The sequence below is a fragment of the Pseudorasbora parva genome, chromosome 19, assembly GCF_024679245.1.
Source record: "Pseudorasbora parva isolate DD20220531a chromosome 19, ASM2467924v1, whole genome shotgun sequence".
Lineage (NCBI taxonomy): Eukaryota > Metazoa > Chordata > Actinopteri > Cypriniformes > Gobionidae > Pseudorasbora > Pseudorasbora parva.
In genome coordinates, this window is record NC_090190.1 from 38,128,965 (window position 1) to 38,148,313 (window position 19,349).

The following is a 19,349-nucleotide window of genomic DNA, read 5'->3' on the forward strand; positions in this document are numbered from 1 at the left end:
CACTGACAGCTCTCAAAAAATGGGAACCATACGTACTGCATCCTGTCTGAGAGACTCCAGATCTGTTCCAAAACATAGTGTGCTGCTTGGCTTTACCACCTACATAGACAGCAGCCTTCTAACCCAACTCAAACCTCATATAAGTGATTGGTTTGGAACTCATTTTATTTCTTAAACAACCATGTATAGGAAGACACATCGTGGCCATATTCCAGGATGAAAATGTCAAGAGTCATGAGGCTCAAACTGGGAAAGAATGGTTGTAAGGAGCATGAAGAATCATTTTCACCTCTGAATCCAGACCTTACTGAAAGTCTTTGGGGTGTGCTGGACACTTTACAGAGTGCTGGACTTTTGCATTGACCAAGGAAATAACATTTATTTAAGACATGAAAAGCTACACACTCCATCAATTAGGGTTAGAAGAACTGTTTAAGCCAAACATTTACCATGCTAGAAACATCATAATCACTGCAATAATGATCAAATCATAGACTCTTAAGCATTGGCCTATTTAAATCCAAAACAGAGACTTTTCGGGGCGGGCAGTGCATATAGTACACCCTCTACACCCTCTCCTGTCAGTTCCAGAGATGTGAATGTCCAGATGGTTTTCATAAGCGAGACTGTCACACTCTTATTTTTACTCTGTGAGTTTAGGTGCACATCAATGACATTCCTGTCCATAAATCAGCACTCAGGAATTCCAGGTTCAGCATAGTTCACCAATTACCCAGATTTCCTGGCTTGTTCCCATCAGTCTTAAATCACCTCTGCTTCCCAGAAATCATGGGAAAATTAACTTAGAATAAATTGAGAACGGGACACATCAGTGGTCTGATCATAAACTATATTCATATTTTATATTACTGGTATTTACAAAATATATATTTTTTATAAAGCATATATATATATATAATATGCTTTATATATATTTTTCTATTTATAATACGTTGGTTTGACTAATATATATATATATATATATATATATATATATATATATATATATATATATATATATATATATATATTAGTCAAACCAATGTATTCAGACACCTTCAATATTATCACCTTAATATTATCACAGTTTATTCATTATAGTTTGGAAATGATAAAATCTAATAAGATTTATTAGATTTAATAAAATCTGATTTTATATTTAAAATGTACAATAACCTTGCATTATTTAAGAGAAAATACTGAAGCAAAACATGGTCAGGTCAAAGTGTCTGAATAATTTTGTTATAATGTGTCTCAGTTTACTTCATTTAGCTAAAAAATGATATCTGGTGTCTAAATAATTTTTTTTGACTGTATAATATATAAATATTAAATACATTTTTAATATTTGTTTAGAAAGTGTTGTTTTAACATTTTAAAATATTACAATTTCATATAATTTATAATTTATTATATCATGTATTATTATATGCTTTATTAATTTTGAGTAAATATGATTAAATACCGATATCCATCCAATATTGCCTAAATCACTTCTCTGCCGCCTGGAGTGGCTAATCGGAAATGAGTAAATGTGCCATCGTGTGTGAGGTGTGAACTGTGACCTCTGGGCAAACATTCTCTCCCACTAAGGTGAGACTTTCCCTGGATCCGTTACACCCTGGCTGGGTGTGCGTGACTAAGACCGGATCAGATCTGAACCTGAGATCGACCTAATTGTTGCGGGAGCCTCTTTTTTTTTTGTCCTTGGAGAATAACAGCGTTGAAAAAACAACATGATGTAAGAGTGTTTTCACACCAGCTTCATTTTTTGCTATGCAGCCAGTAGACTAAAGCTGTTTGAGTAAACAGTGACTTCACGGAGTCGCGTTTGGCAAGAGCTAGAAAAATCAGTTGGTTGATCATTTGGAAAAAACTAAAAGAAAAGCAATTCTCCAGAACGATCTCGAATGATCTGCAGTCTCTCCCTGTCCCTTTAAATCGGTTCCATTCCAGTGACAGAAAAAGCTCCATCCTATTAATAAGTCGAACTCATCAACGAAGGCAATTAAATGTCAAACCCTCAGGGATCTCCCACATGACGATCATAAAACTGAGATGCACACGGTCTTCCTGCTAATTTAGGAGCATTAGCCTAATGCAAGGAGCCATAATTAATGTTACATCACATAGAAGCAGTCAAACACACCCCGTGATTTATAGATGCACATTGAGACGGTGTGGTTGGGGGAGATTATTTAAATGAGATGCATCAATTATGCAGTGACCCTGATTTTTAACAGTTTGTCTTTGATTAATAATAAGTAGGCGGCAGAAAAAAAAAGATTTTGCCTTGAAATAAAGAAGAGACGAACTTTACCCTCTTGTGGGCATGAGGAAATAAGCTACCTTTCCGCTGAGCATTTCCTGTTATCTCTGCAGGAGGTAAAAACAGCCATGCGTCTACTTTTCTGGGTCAGATCACATCCATACTAAGAGCAGGCTAAACAACTGCACAGTTTAGTCCCGTTCACACCAAGGACAATAACAATGTGTGTGTGTGTCTGTGTGTGTGTGTGTGTGTGTGTATATTATTTATGTACAATTTAAGTTTGCATAATTAAAACAAATATATAAAAATATATAATTAAGTGTAATACACTTATCTTTTGAATAAATATTATAGATAATTATGGAATATATACATGTTCGATTATATTTATAATAAAACATTATAAAAAATATAAATATATAATGTAAAGTAGAAATGAGGAAGACAGATCTAGTTGCTAATAAACTAGCAAGCGTTGAGTCACACAACTAATGTTCTACTACACTGGAAACTCAACTATGCGTTTCCACAGAAGGGTGCGGTGGCATGCCATCAACAAATCTTTACGATATCTCCTGGAGATTGAGGCGAGCAAACAGAAACGCCTGGCTTAGCTGTCTCAGACAAGTATAAGAAGAGAAAAAAACTGGTTAGTAGGGATAACAGACAGCCTCGGCCCATAGAGTGGGCAGAAAATTATGATTTATGTTGTGACTCATGAAGAAACATTAACCCTAAAAAGTCTATCTACACTGCACGTCATCCTCGTACGGGCCAGAATGAAGTCACAAAAACTGATTTACCTCCGAAGCTGTGCCGATTTGTGGTGTCAAACAGACTCTGGCACCAATGGGACGAAAGATCTCATCTCTACCCATAAGGCTCGGCTCTGTGAAGGACGTTGTGTGGTTGTGTAAATCTTGGAGACTGCTCTGGCTGGCATGAATAGTGCAGCTGTGAGCGGCCTTAGATCACTGTACCCTTCAGGTCAGGCAGGGACAGAGCCAGACTTCAGCAGCCAAACCTTACAGTGTGTCATTATGTGCCCAAATCCTGCCCTGCGCCAGCAACAAACACATCATCCACAAGGATAACTGTACTGCAGCACAAATAGACATTTTCTGCGTTCAAATGAAACATTTGGGTACTTTGTGATTTAGAATTAGTCCAGTATGAAACAGTGTTCATGTTTCAGAACAGCCATAATTACAAGATGTCAATTCAAACCTGTTCTCAAATATTATTTGTCTGGCAAGCCCCGATGGATCCATGCACCTTTTTTGTCAATGACTAGCTTTATTACTTTTCCGGTAACACTACAATAAGGTTTCATTTGGTTTATTAATCTTAGTTAAATGCTATTTCTAGGGACGCACCGATAACTTTGGCTGATCCCAAGAACCGATAATTATTTATATTTGAAAGCCAAAAGGAGATATATTGGCCAATAAATCCACATTTGTTATATAATTTTTGAAAGCCTCACCAATCTATCTCACCAATGAAAGCCATGTCCCAAGCACACAATTAGGATGTTCTCATTATAATTTGATGTAGCCAGACAGATTTTTATGTGACAGACTTATTTCCGCGTTTTACTTTTTGAAGTGATTCCAATCATATTTCAAGAGATTCAAAACCATCATGGGTGACCAGTGTGCATCTGAAGTGTCTCAGCTGAAGGAAATAATGCATTATTTATTTTCTTTAATATATTGGCCACATTTTATTATCAGACCGATAACAATAAATTAACATATATCAGCCAATACTGATATAGCGGCCAATATATCGTGCATCCCTTTTTAATTCTTGCTGTATTGCTCATTGTTAGTTAGTTACTGCATTTACTAATGGGACCTTAGTGTTACCCATTTAGCTCTACTGGTGCTTGAGAAGGCCTGGCTCTCAGTCTCCGCGCTAATTCATCCCAAAGGTGTTCTATCGGGTTGAGGTCTCTGTGCAGGCCAGTCAAGTTCCTCCACAACAAACTCATTTATCCATGTCTTTATGGACCGATGCTTTGTGGACTGGTGCGCAGTCATGATGGAACAGGAAGGCGCCATCCCCAAACTATTCACACAAAGTTGGAAGCATGAAATTGTCCAAAATGTCTTGGTATCCTGAAGCATTAAGAGTTTATTTCACTGAAACTAATTGGCCAAGTCCAATTCCTGAAAAACAACCCCCCACCATAATCCCTCTCCACCAAACTTTACACTTGGCACAATACAGTTAGGCAAGTACTGTTCTCCTGGCAACCACCAAACCCAAACTCGTCCATCGGATTGTCAGAAAAGCGTGATTGGTCACTCCAGAGAACATGATAGCACTGCTCTAGAGTCTAGTGACCGTGTGCTTTACACCACTTTGCATTGCACTTGGTGATGTAAGGCTTAGATGAGCTGCTGGGCACACTCTACACACTGTTCTTGAGCTAACCTGAAGGCCACACAAAGTTTAGAGGTCTGACTCTGCAGAAAATTGGCGACTTCTGCGCACTGTGTGCCTTAGCATGCGCTGACCCTGCTCTGTGATTTTACGCTAACAGTTGAGCGTGGAATATTTAGTAGTGAGGAAATTTCATGAATGGACTTATTGCACAGGTGGCAACCTATCAGTGTCCCACACTTGAGTTCACTGAGCTCCTGAGAGCGACCCATTCTTTCACAAATGTTTGTAGAAGCGTCTGCATGCCCAGTTGCTTGTTTTTATACACCTGTAGACATGGAAGTGATCGGAACACCTCTCCCAATAATTCTGGCAATGTAGTGTATTTAACTAGAGAAATCACTGCAACTTTTATAACATGGCCAGTCACAATAATAAGCTGTATTTACTAGTCAAAAACTTGTAATTATGAACATAATGTGAATTAAACACACATGGTGATTTGGACAATTGATTTGTTCATTCTTAAACTCTCTAGATGATTTTATTTGGTCAAATTGTGACGGTCAGGATGTGTAATGCCACACTGTAACTGTACACACAGATTTAAACTGTACTCTGTTTTAAAACCACATCGCCGTTTTCAACGATAGAAAAATCTCTTTTATTTTTCAGCCCAGGAAGTGAGATCAGGAAGGAAACAGTTATTTTTGTTGCACTTTCCGCAGTGCCACACCTTTGTAATGTACTCATGTCAGAGGAACGTCAACTGAACATTGTGTTTACAGATGTGAGCACACCCTCTTACCTCACTTTTACAAGAGTGGTCAACTGTTATGCCAACCTGAGGAAAACAACAAACAAGGTGTGCCATTATTCTGAACGCCAGCAAACAAAATGGTCCGACAAACCTCCATCAAAGCAGCACAACCCTGTTTCTATAAAGCCATACTGCATGTGTTCATTGTCCACCTCAAGATCATTTGAGGTGGACACACTGTAACCTTAACCTTCAACACTCCTGATATCTGAGCTCTGTAAACTCTTAATGTCAAAAGCAGAAGAACCTCTACTTTTAAACGACGATCTCAGACATGACCTCAGTGTTATGGGTTTGCCTGAGTGATGTTTTCAGTTCTTTCTAGTGCTGATGAACATAAGCTATGTCTACTGTGTCTGTATCCGAGTGGAAAAAACCCCAGCTGAATCAGAATAATTATCGTCCTTAATTATTATCTGCAATTAAATGTTTATAGTATTTTAAAAATCATGCAGTCTTATGCTGTGTCTTTAAAAGAGTATTTGAGAACTGTCATAGATGTGGTTCATAGAAAGAAACAAGTGTTACATGAAAATAAGCTGACAGTTTTTAAGAATGACACAAAACCCCTTTTCTCCCGCTGACATGCACTTCGTTTTGCTGCAGTGTATGCTTTCTCAGCGTGTTCAGTAGCCTGATCTCCTCTATTTATTTTTCCATCCCCGCTGTGGCTTTCCTATTCAGAGAGAACGGGTGCAGTCCAGTGCATCGACAGGACATTATAAAGCAGTTAAACATAAAGCCTGTAACGCTGCGGTGGAGGGAAGGGCAGGACAGGGCGTGCACACAACTCCCGTCCAGAACGGCTTTTGGCTGAACACGGAGACATTTTTAATCTTTAAAACTTTAATACAAAAAAATGCTGCAGGGATCAGACTAATGGCTCAACCAATAACCAAAACATTTAGTGACTGGTTGCATTTCTAAAATGTGTATTATATTATATTATATTATATTATATTATATTATATTATATTATATTATATTATATTATATTATATTATATTATATTATATTATATTATATTATATTATATTGATACATTAATTTAGAATATATTTATATAGTAAACATATAAACATTTATACATTCTAAATCAATTTATTTAAAATTATATATCAGAAGTCTTTAAATATATTTTAAATAATATTTCTGTGAATTTTAAAATATATTTAATTGTGTATATATGCTTTTTATTTTTTGTTTATTGGTATAGTATTTACGATTATTTTAGAGTATATATATATATATATATATATATATATATATATATATATATATATATATATGTAAATAACATATAAAATATTACTGATCACCTGTTATCTGTCAAACATTACTAAAGCTTGTAAGTGAAGGGTATTTTAATGGTTTTTCATAATGATAATAGTTTAATATTCTTTTATAATCAGTTTAATGGTTTACTTTTAATTTCATTTAAATTATATTACGGTATTTCCATAAAAAATGCAAGCGGAAAAGCAACACAATCAAACCCTACGCGCCACTCAGCTATGAACGCTTGATATCGCCAACGTCTGCCACATTTAAAGGGATAGTTCACTCAAAAATGAAAATTTGACCTTACTGGAAGTGAAGCGCCTTCCAGGCTGTTGGATATAGCTTTGTATTTTAGTTAAAAAATGATATAAATACGGCTCGATTTCTCACACAAACTGATCATTTTGTGTCTTAAGACATCAATGTGTCGTCATGAGCCACAGGGCTCTTTGTGCAGGTTGTCTAAGCATGTTTTTTTTTGCTCTCATAGAGTTGTTACCCATTCACATGCATTATATGACTGGCACACAGCAACGGTTGCAGTTAAAAATCTTCATTTCTGTTTTACTGAAGAAACAAACACACCTACATGTTGGATGCACTGGGGGTAAGCAGATAAACATCACCTTTTCATTTTTGGGTGAACGATCCCTTTAATAAAGTGAGGGCTAGTTGAGATTACCTTGCAGGGAGTTCCATCCGCAGCCAGCGCGCTTCTCTGGGGAACCTGGTACACGTCTTTGGAGGGAGGGATCTGGTAGATGCCCTGTCCCTGTGGGCTCTGGTGGGACGGCGGCACCTGGTACACACCCTGAGGTGTGAGTGGCCTCTGCTGGAGGGCGTGACCCTGTGGGGGGGAGGGGGATGCTGACGTCTGGCCATCGAACATTGGTCCGATAAGCAGTTTGAGGCGGTTGCCGGGGGCGATGCCCTGCCGGCCGTGGAGCGAGCACAGCCACCATCCCTCCAGGCCACCAGTGTTCTGCTCAATGACAGTCAGTATGTCGCCTTTCCGGAACGCCAGCTCTTCCGGCGATTCTGGAACGTTGTCATAAAGCGCTTTAGCCATCAGGTTCTGTAAAAACATTAAGGTAAAATAATTAATTATACTCAGTTTGAACTCAACAAGACACTTACATTCCAGAAGAAAACGCTCACCCTAACCACTAACCAGCTCCGACTAGGTATCATATAATTTGTTCAGTATTATCACAAGCACTGAGGCATGACCTATGCATATTATGATTACATGCAGTGATTTTTGGACTTATTTAGTGGGTTCTTGTGGGCTGTAATACAAAGTGGTTCCCTGTTATATCACAATTAGATGTCTAAAAAACATCCGTGTAATTCTATCTGTGTAGTTCGGCGGCCTGCTGGGAGTTCCCTTTAAAAGAAGCCGCTTAATCCACAGTGCCTCAATAATAACTCAAACTCAAACCGAACGTCTGGCCGAGTCGACCCACATTGGACTAGGAAAATAATCATAAAATCCGCTCAACGACTCCATAGCCAAAACATATTTCTCTGAGGGGCCATGCTGGAAAACCATTTTTCTGTCAATCATTTCCAAGCCAAAGGGAGATAAAAAAAAAAAAAAAAAAAACGTTAAAAAAAAAACTGAGCAAGCCACAGGGAGATAAAAAATAAAAATAAAAAAACTGAGCAAGCCACAGGGAGATAAAAAATAAAAATAAAAAAACTGAGCAAGGCTGGCATAATTCAGTTCATATTGTGCCAGTCCACAGGATATTTCATATTTCATATCACATACTTTCATTTAAGAATGGAGTTGAAAAAAACTTTGTAAAACAATATTAAATATGGCTAGTGTGTTTGAATTATATTTTACCGATTTGCTACCTACAAATTAGGAAAGAAAATATTAAAAAATAGAAAATGAACGTAATATATGTTACTATAAAATGTTATAGTGTTAAATATATTTTACACTTCAATAAAATAAAATCTGGAATTGAAGACTTAAAGGGCTCAAACAGTTCAGATTTACAAAAAAGTACCCTGAAATTGGCATGGTTTTGCATAATAATAGTAGCTTAACATCCTTTTGAAGTACCATATATGAATACTGTAAATGAATCAGTACCATGGGGAATTTAGGAGAGAGATTGATCGGATAGAACTAGATTCTTAAGCTTCAATCTGTTATATTCAAATCTAATTCAGTTCATATTCAGTTCACATTTACATTTAAATCCACATTGAAATTTAATTAAAATAAATTCCATTTCCATTCAAAGATTCGATATGCCTTTATTTAGAAGTGAAAACACAGATCCCACAGCTGTTTCCACATTTCTACGGTATTTGGGATGTAATTAAGTGGTTGACCGATATGGCTTTATCTTGGACAACATATCAGTCTAACTCTAACGCTCCCATGGGCCAAACACAAACAGTCCTACACACAGTATCTTCACTTTGAACAGTGCTTCTATCAGCTTCTCCTTGGGTTCTTCTGTCTTAGAAGACTTTGTGTGTCTTCATCTGCTTTCCCACAATGCTAAGTAAACGGGTTCCCACGTGAACCTTCCTGTTTGGGCAGCATCATTATCTGCGATTGGGCGTCTGGTCGCATGGCTATTGTCTCACATTCATGGCCTCGGTCACCCGCATTAGGGCATGACAACAACCCCCGTCGAGAGAACCACGTCGTGCTAATACAGTGAGCTTAAGAACATGACCTCCAGGGTCACCATTGTCTAATAGGAGTGTTTTGTGTCCAACTTTTAGCATTCAGCCTGTTTAGGGCTTATCTGCTCAAAATAATACAAAAAAAACACAAAACTCATTGAATGGGAAACTAAGCAGTGAATCACACAAAGCTTGAGAAAATCTTAAATTGAATCACTTAAAGTAATGGCATGTCTTTACTAAAGAGGACGTAGTGTAAATGACCAGTATGTCTTATTTTTATATATTTAAAAATATGACATGACATATGAGCAATAGCCTATTTTTTACTTAGAAGATTAATACCAAGAAGACGCAACGCGTCAAAATATATGTGATAGTGTGAAGATAAAGCAAATGAATTGTTCAAGCCATTTTTGCTACTCTCTCCTCCACACGCACACACACTGTGACGTCTGTACAGAACTGACCTGGAAATCTTCCATTCAAAGCCTTTACTGTTATCACTGCAATACGTTTCCTCTTGTGCAAAGTTTCCGTGCAAAAAAATAAGAAATTTGCTTATTCTAACTACAGTGTAGCACTTTTTGAAGAAGTACAGATGATGTGCACTTTACAAACAAAGAGCACCCAAAACTATCTGTCAAACTGCTTCAACAGTTTAGACTTTAGAGATGACCGTGACAGAAAATATGCATTATCTCATCAAATAATAAATTCCAATCATTTATGGTCATGATAACTCAATCTGTAATCTCAATGCATGGCAACAGGCTTAAACAAACAGACTTAAATTGTTGCAGTACGTGTAGTTTTTGACTATAAGCCCTTTGTGTTTTTCAGTCATTTGTTTAATGCATAGAAACCACAAGTTTCATGCTAACGCTGGTCACTTTGGATGCGAAGCATCATAAAGTGATATAATCAGTGGTGTACCTGATGGTCTGGTCTAGGAACAGTTCTGAAGCAGTAAATGAGGAAACGACTTCCTATGAATGATCTGATATGGAGCTGTAAATCTACACAATGCAAAGCATAAAGCACTGACATGTTTCGACTATAGGAACACCAGCGTCGGCACGCAAAGAAAGAACCAGATGTGTTCAGATGTGTTCTTCAGATGTGTTCAGGTTTGCCAGGAAAAGGTTCTCGTTGTAGCGGTCTAAACCGTGCCTGGTTGAATCTTTAAATTTACAATGTTGACTACTGTTCAGGAAAGGGTTAATGTACTTAACTGAAACTAAAACCAAAACTAAAACCATGAAGCATTTCTGTTAAATGTTTACTGGATGCTCACTGAAATAAAAATAAAATAAAAAAACTCAACTTAATTTATTTTAACTATAGTTGCATTTGCATTTAAATGACTAAAATTATATATGCAGCAGTACCAGTCAAAAGTTTGAAAACATGTATTTGAAGTTTTTTTAATGTATTTGAAAGAAGTCTCTTATGAGATTTTAAATATAAAAATTAGTAATATTGTAAAATATTATTACAAATACAAAATAATGGGTTTCTATTTAATATACTATAAAATCAATGTTTGAAACCGTTGCGCTGCTTGATATTTTTTATAACCTGATCAACTATAACCTTTTTTTAGGATTCTGTTATAGAATTAAATAAAAATGACAAAATAACATTTACTAAAACAAAATGGGATTAAAAATAAAATTAAAATGGAAAATATAAATAATTCAAAATAAAAGAATGAAGAATTTTATTGTGATTTATTTTAAATGATCAAACTGAAATTACATTCAAATCTACCAATGATACATATGCAAGAAGGCCAATATAATGCTGATAATATTTAATTTCATATTATATAATGATGATCAAATTGACACATCTTTAAGAATACATATTTTGCACAATATTTACATTTACATCTCGAAACTCTGATGTGTTCGGGAACGCTTGGGTTTTAAATTAGATGCCAGTTGAATTTCTTTTGGCCTAATTTTAGCTGTTTATATCCACACCTGGAGCAATGCATTTACATCATCTCTCTGCTCACACACTTTTGGGAAATTCATGACTCATTCAGTCCTAAATAAAGATGTTTCTTTTTGCGGCGAGACAGTTTATGCTTGTTTAATCAACCCTATACCATGAGGGATACGTGCTAACCAACACAGAACTTGAAACTGTTATGCAACCTAAATGACTATCGTACGGTAGACCCTCATTTCTCCCCAAGTACACTCATTGGGTGGTTTTTGGCTTTGCCCCCATAAAATCATCAAGACTGATTATATAAGTAAATGAGCACTCCAAAACACACTAGTGAGAAATTCCCCCAACGCCGCTGCCAAAGTCACCAAAACACTGCAGACATCTACACCCTCAGGGTGCAAGAAAAGCACTGTGCAAACAAAGATCATTAAATAGTCTCGGCCAGTAAGCAAACCCCCTACCTCGCAAAAAAGTGGTGTGTTCCTCCAGTGAAATGGAGTGGTGTGAGAATTAAGGCCAGCTCACTTTACCGTTCCCCTGGAGGGAGGGCGGTGTGGGTAGGCCCGGTGAACCAGCACCTTTTACCCTCATTTCACTCAAGTAAATATAGAAGATAATTACTATAATGACTCTGATACAGACTTGATGACTCAACTTGGCCGTTGTGCTAAGTGAAAGCGAGTTTAGACGTACGAGGGACTGGCTAAAAAACATTTTACTTAAGGCAATTCTTGAGTCTTCACCTCTTAATGTAATGCGTCATGATTTGGCATGTGAGTTTACTTGCAATTAAACAGCCTTTAGCAAGCAGCCAACAACAATAACAGTAGCAAAACGTGATCAATAATTTCACGCCCAAAGGCAAACACAATAGATTGCTCGACCAGTGCTCTCTGACGTACTGTAAGTTACACATGAACATAATAGCACGATTCAAAGAGACTGGATCTTTCTAGAAAAGCTTAACACATTGTGCATTGAAAAGTCTGTAAATATTTATATAGTATGTACCTCATATTATCAAGCAAATACAGTGAATTCAGTCTGCAAATACTTACGGGGTGAAACTGAGGTCATACTTCACTTTCAACCCCTAGAAAGGTAGTAAAGATGTGACTTATGAAGTCTTTGTGCAAAAAAAAAAAAACATGATTTACCATTTTATTTATAAAATAATAATCTCCAACACGCACACAAGAGCAGATGTTGTTGTGTGAAATGAACACAGGTTGGAGATTAATATTTAATAATCAACATTAAAAGGTTAGTAGTATCAGCGTATCGATTCAGGATTCGGATCGCAAATGTCACGTGATTTCAGCAGTTTGACACGCGAGGCCTGAATCGATACGCTGATTCATAACGGTTCGACTCTTTGTTTTGAAATCGGCCCATCACTATATAAGTCTTTATTTGTTTTTTTTTGTGCACATAAACTATTCTCGTGTCTTCATAAAATGATTGTAGAGCCACTGTAGTGAGATGGGCTTTGTAACGAAGTCTTTAGTGCCTTTATGGGTCTTGAGAGAGGAAATGACATTGGTGTCAATGAAGGCCTTTCTGAGCCATCGGATTTCAACAAACATATCTTCATTTGTGTTCTGAAGATGAACGGAGGTCTGACGGGTGAACCTTGGCAAGTTTCACACTCACACAACAACGCCTGCTCTCATGTCAACATGCATGCGACGTGGTGCTCTCATGAATGTGTATTAGATTCATCTTTTATAAAAAAATAAATTTAAAAAAATTGTGGTAAATTGTGTTGTTTTTAGCAGCAAAGACTTGCGTTGTTTCGTAAAACTTTAAGTTAAACCACTGGTGCAACATAAATTACTTTAATAATGTCTTTACACCTTTCTTGGGCTTGGTAGTTGCTTAGCTTTCAATGGAGGGACAAAAAGCTCTCAGATTTGATCAAAAAGCTCTTAATTTGTGTTCCAATGGTTTGGAACAACATGAGGGTGAGTAATTAATAACAGAACTGAACTAAAAGCTGTAAAATCTGTTTTTAAATCTGGTGGTTTGTGCACTGAATTCTTGGAAACTCCCACCGGGGGGCTGCTTTAATGGTGATGCATCTATTGACTACGTTAAAGTGGTCGTGCCATGTTCCACTTTGCATTCTGACCAATTGATAAATGGCTGGGAGGGGACACAAAAGAAAGAGTTGTCTCATTTCAGGGATGGCGTGATGTCAGTATTAGCTATCCGTCCTGTTTCCTCAGCACTGTGAATCAGTAATCGCCCACACTAAAGCCGACAACAAAACTTAAGACACCAGCAGAAAAACCCCCGCCCACCAACCACCTAACAAACATTACAAACAGAGACCAACCAACATGGCAACCTCAAAGACTTTATTCGTACAGAGCAGGCTTTTCTTTTAACACAATAAACCACACTAGCATTTCTAAGCATTTGCAGAAATATATGGCTAGTTTCAGTGTGCATGCGGTACCCCCCCCCCCCCCTCCCCCCCTCCAAAAAAAAAAAAAAAAAAAAAAAAAAACTGAGGACCTTTGAGCATTGTTACTGAAAACAAGGCCCAGATTGTTGTAGGTGGGGCGTAATGACGTCTGTGCATCTAATTAAAGGCACATTAACTGCTTATTAAAAACTTTTTTTTGTTGTTCAGGCCCTGTTGTATCTAGAAAGTTCTGTACCCTTGAAGCTGGGCCTGAAGCTTAGCTTCAGTTTGGCATCTCTCCTGCTAGGTATAGTTTCAAAATTATGCACATCAAGCAGATGGAGAACTATAAGTCCCATGCATGGAGAAATATAATGCTGCATTTGTAAGCAATGTTTGGTTAACAAATATTTCACACAATCGGGCCTACAAATACTGAAGGAGGCAGTGTAAATGGACAGGGAGGTAACAGGGTTCACATATCCCGTGGGAGAAAGACACCCCCCCCCCCCACCCACACACACACACACACACAGAACCAGCTAGCGCTTGGATGTGTGATGGATTTATGATGTCACAGCAGGGGCGTCCCTTCGAGAGTGGGAAATACACCCCAAATGTCAACTCAATTTCACACTTCTCGAGAAAGTCTGTAGTGGCCCAGCACAGATAAGCAGTTCATGAGCTCGCTGTAAATTACTTTCAAAGGATTTTGGGTCAATAGGGCAAGCGCGTTTCGCTCTGACATGACTAAATGAAGGAGAAAAACATATGTCGTCAGAAAGCACTGTGTCAGATTTTTTGTAGAAAAACAGCACCTGTTATTTATTCAGTGACCCCGCAAAGTAAAAAACTGTGAACATGTTTTAAAATAGAAAAGTATATGCATATAATACTATATTATATTTTACATACAGAGAGCATGTCAAAAATATCACAGATACAAATATTATATAAATTTGCTATTTTTCCTGAATGCAAATTTTGTAAATTCTTACTAAATTTTACATATTTTACAAGAAAACAAAATTGATAATGCATCTTAAAAATATATTTTAAAAAGGGCAAAAATATTTTAGAAAAATATACTAATATATATTTGCAATAATTATTTTTTTCAGCTATTTTTAAGCATAAAATATGTATAAAAATACCGGCCAGTAAATAAATATGAACTAAAAAACTAAAATGACTAAATTAAACAAATGAACAAAATGGTCAATGAATGTCCTATACGTGCAAAATGTTCCCTTTATGTCAATAGCAGAAGTTGAGAATGAGGTCAGTCTTTAGTTATATATAAATAAAGAGTCATGAACAGTCCAACAATATCACTTCGCCTTTCGTTTTCTGCTGTCGTAGTTCCTGTTATCCGCAGTTCGTCATCCCACCCTCGACTAGGTAATCGCTCTATATCGCAACAAAAGACAAACCCTCCTCCTTCAGTCTTCAAATTTATCGATCTAAAATGGTTTGGGGGCAAGCAAGCTCTTTGCGTTCATTTTGTTTTTCTGCTGGTGAGGGCCATGCACCCCAGTGTGTAACCTTTCCTGGAAATGCATTGTGGGAATATTTAATTTATTTATGACTAGAAAACATAGGTGAAGCTGAGACAAGAAAGAGGTCAAACACAAACCCCTGAGCAATTTCGGAAGATATGAATGCATGAATATAAACAGAAATCCAGGCTCAAAGGGGACCAAATGTAACAAAAACCGAAACGCACATATCGGTCGACCTTTAATCTGAATATGGGGCGATGTGTGTCCCTTATCATCTATGTGGGTTACGGCTCTGAAAGGTTCACAGTTCCTTATTTGATGCATCTTTGAAACCCCCTCCCATGTTTCGTATATGCAGGAGGGCTCTCAGCTCTATCAGAATCGTCTCTTTTCTTTGTCCGTGTCTTTCAAACAGGGCAGAGCTGTGCTGTGGAGCGCTGGTTGAGACCTGCTCTCTGAATAGCCCTTGTTCTTACCCTGGGGAATGTGGAATGCCTGCTGAGAAGTGTTCTTTATGCACAATACCACCCTGATCTGGCCCACAAACCAAACACAGGCATATATAGACACACACACACACATTCACTCACACAAAAGTCTTCATACTCCAACGTCCTCAGAAGGAAACTCAGGAACGAGATTGATTTTAAATGGCAATGTCCTTTCAGTGACTTCCTTTCCCGTTTCATAACTTCCCAGCCACCCAAAGATAAACTTCATTGCTCAGAAATGCTATTTATTGAGTTCTCAGCAACAGTATCAATCTTGGCTAAAATGTGTCTAGAGAAATAATAAAACGAGAATTGTGTTGATGGTGTACAGCATACAGAGCTATAAAATGAATGTGGGAAGCATAAAGCTTAGATAATTTGGTCAAATGTTTGCGTTCATATAGAGATCTCCCTTTCGATTTCATCTAGGTAAATGTTAAACAGATGTCAATATCAGAAGGGTCAATTTCATTAGAAAAATGTGACTCAAAAAACTTACTTATGCTATAATTCTATCAAAGCATTGTGTTATTGTGTTACCAATCAACAAGGTAACATTAAAACATTATATGATCAATACGTTTTTACATCGCTTAAATTCAAAAGAAGTTAAGCAATTTTAAACTTTTTTTATAGGTCATGCAAGATTAAATTGTTAGTCAGTTGAATTTAATTTAAGTTGAAATGACAACCAAGTTGACTGGATTTAAGGGAGCAACGTAAGCTAGCCATCTTTTTACACTACTAAAAATATTTAAGTTGAGAATACATAATCATTTTAAGTTTAATGTATTGTATGAATAAGATTACTCAAATATTTTAAGTTAAGTTAAAATGTATGAGTGCAAAATAAAAATCTGCCAGTTCTGCTTACTTAAACTTTGAATGTGAGATATAGGGTCAATTTCATTAGAAAAAAATGAGAATCAAAAGACAAAATGTCTCATTCAGCAATTGCTGTACTTATTAAAGCATTGTGTTATTGTGTTAACAATTAGCAAGTAAACATATTAAATTAGCTACACTGTAAAAAGTATATGCTTAATAAGTTGTGAAAAGATGTTTTTTCATTGATTTAACTCATTGTTAAACAAAGTTGACTAAAAATTGAAGGCTTTAATGCAAGCCAACTTTCCACTAAAAATATTTAAGTTGAGATTGCATGATCCTTGTAAGTTAAATGTACTGTGTTAACTATCTTACTATATTTAAAAAAGAAATATTTAAAGTTAAGCAATTAAAATAAAAATCTGCCAGTTCTGCTTACTTAAACTTTGAATTTACAAACTTAAAAAACGGATGTAACTGTCTATCAAATGTTTTGAGTTTTGCCAACTTATTTGGCTTTACAGTGTTGACAAATGTTTGCAGAAACACCAGATGTGATACGAGATTGCTATAGGATCAATTTCATTAGAAAATCGAGAATCAAAAGACTTAAGAAACTTTTCCAGTTGGTCTCCATTTAATCGTAGAAACAAATAAGATCTCCTTTGTGATTATCCTACAGGAATCCTTGATGATAGCTACAATTTAGTCTTTCTAACACACAAAACACACCGCAAAATCACCCTGTTTACCCTCTCTCTACCTAGTATTTCCCATTGCTTTTCATTTCACTTGGGCAACCCCCTATTATGTCCCCTCGGACTGATTGAGAACAATATAAATTTCCAAACAAAACCCTCAGCTTGGATTACAGCCTGGAGAGAGATGCAAAAAAAAAAAAAAATTCCCAGAACGTTTTCTTCACCTAATCAGTTCTTTGTGCCTGTCAGGCGATTTGCGCCACAGTTACATAAGAGTGAAAAGAAAGCAGGAAAGCAGGGTACAGACGTTTCAGTGTGTCTGGGTGTCGAGAAGGAGGGGTCGGTTCTCATTTCAATGTGCTCTATGGTGTAACAGTCTCAAACTGCTCCCAGATCCCCATAAACAAGCTACAGGAGTTCTGAAATGCAATAAGAGGCCATACCGGTCCGCTTGATTGGGATTATTTACGTCCTGTGTATCTTCTCACACCTGCGCACCTGTTGGAAAACATAACTGACGTCAACAGGCCTGGGTTCTGACTGACCTTTGTAATGCGTGACGTCAAGATGTGGACCATGTGACCCTTGAGACTGAACGATGAAGTCAGTTTAGTGTCTTCACTGCTCCAAAGGTGGAAAAACAGCTCTGGTGAAAACTTAATATTTAACTAAAACCAGCACCTCATGATTGGACTTTCTTGACACCCTAAAATAACCACCTGAGAGTGTTTGGTTAAAGTAATCTCTAATCTTCAGGTCTAAACTGAGGAAGTATTGTTATTCCGTCAGCTGTCTGTCCACTCTGTTGGGTTTGATGGATTAGTTATCAGACCGTGAGCCGAGAACAGCCTGTGTGTCACTCATGGTGATGTACATCAGTTGTTCTGCGTCAGAAGCAACAACAGCGTGACCAGTTCGCCCCTGTGGCCCTGACCCTCAAATCCCCGGGAGAATAACCCTGTGATAGTTCCTCTGCAAAGTAAACCAGCCTCTGAGGTAAAGATGCTTTAAAAGTTTCAGAAATGCTAGCCAAACAAAGGATCTCTCTGTGTCAACAGAGGATAAAAGGAAATCGGAGCTGTTTTGATGTAACTTCCTCTGAAGCTACAGGATGAAATGCGCAAAAAAAAGAAAAATACAGGTCGTCCCGAAATCAAAAGGAATAATACATAAAGAAAATCAAGACTTTAAGATCATTAATGCTTTTCTATTATATTATGACATTTTAGGGAATTATATTATCTATCTATCTATCTATCTATCTATCTATCTATCTATCTATCTATCTATCTATCTATCTATCTATCTATCTATCTATCTATCTATCTATCTATCTATCTATCTATCTATCTATCTATCTATATTGTTTAATCGCAATAAATTGCACCCAAAATATAAGTTTGCGTTTACATAATATATCTTTTTGTACTTTGCATAATTATGTATATAAAACATGTGTATATACACTCATTCATGTAATAAATATACAAAAAAGGATTAGCCTAAATTTATAAATGCATGTGTGTATTATACACAGTACACACATACATATATTATGTACACAAACAATTGCAATTAATCACAATTAATCGACTCGACAGCACTAATAAAAATACAAATAAATTAATATAAAAAATGAATGTTGTAAAATACATTGTAAAATATTATAACAAATTAACAATTATAATCAAATATTTATGTATCGATGTCAGATTTTTTTTTATTAAAATAAATTATTATTAGACATTTAAATGTTAAAATATTTCTATTTCAAATGAATGCAGTTCTTTTGAACATTAATCAAAAAAGAAAATGTAATAGAATACATACAAAAATTATTACGCAGCACAACGATAAATAAAAATGTTTAATGAGCAGAAAATCATCATATTAGAATGATTTCTAAAGGATCATGCGACACCGAAGACTGGAGTAATGATGCTGAAAATTCAGCTTTGATCACAGGAATAAATGACATTTTACAATATATTCACATAAAAAACAGCTATATTGAATTGTGATAACATTTCTAAATA

General features: G+C 36.5%; 1 protein-coding gene across 1 annotated transcript in view; it reads right to left on the reverse strand.

Moving 5' to 3' along the window:
• Nucleotides 1–19,349, reverse strand: part of nedd9 (neural precursor cell expressed, developmentally down-regulated 9) — a 29,962-nt gene that overhangs the window by 7,501 nt on the left and 3,112 nt on the right. Inside the window, exon 2 of the mRNA XM_067425893.1 lies at nt 7,447–7,839. Coding sequence (XP_067281994.1) covers nt 7,447–7,839 — 393 coding nt within the window. The remainder of the gene's footprint in view (nt 1–7,446; nt 7,840–19,349) is intronic.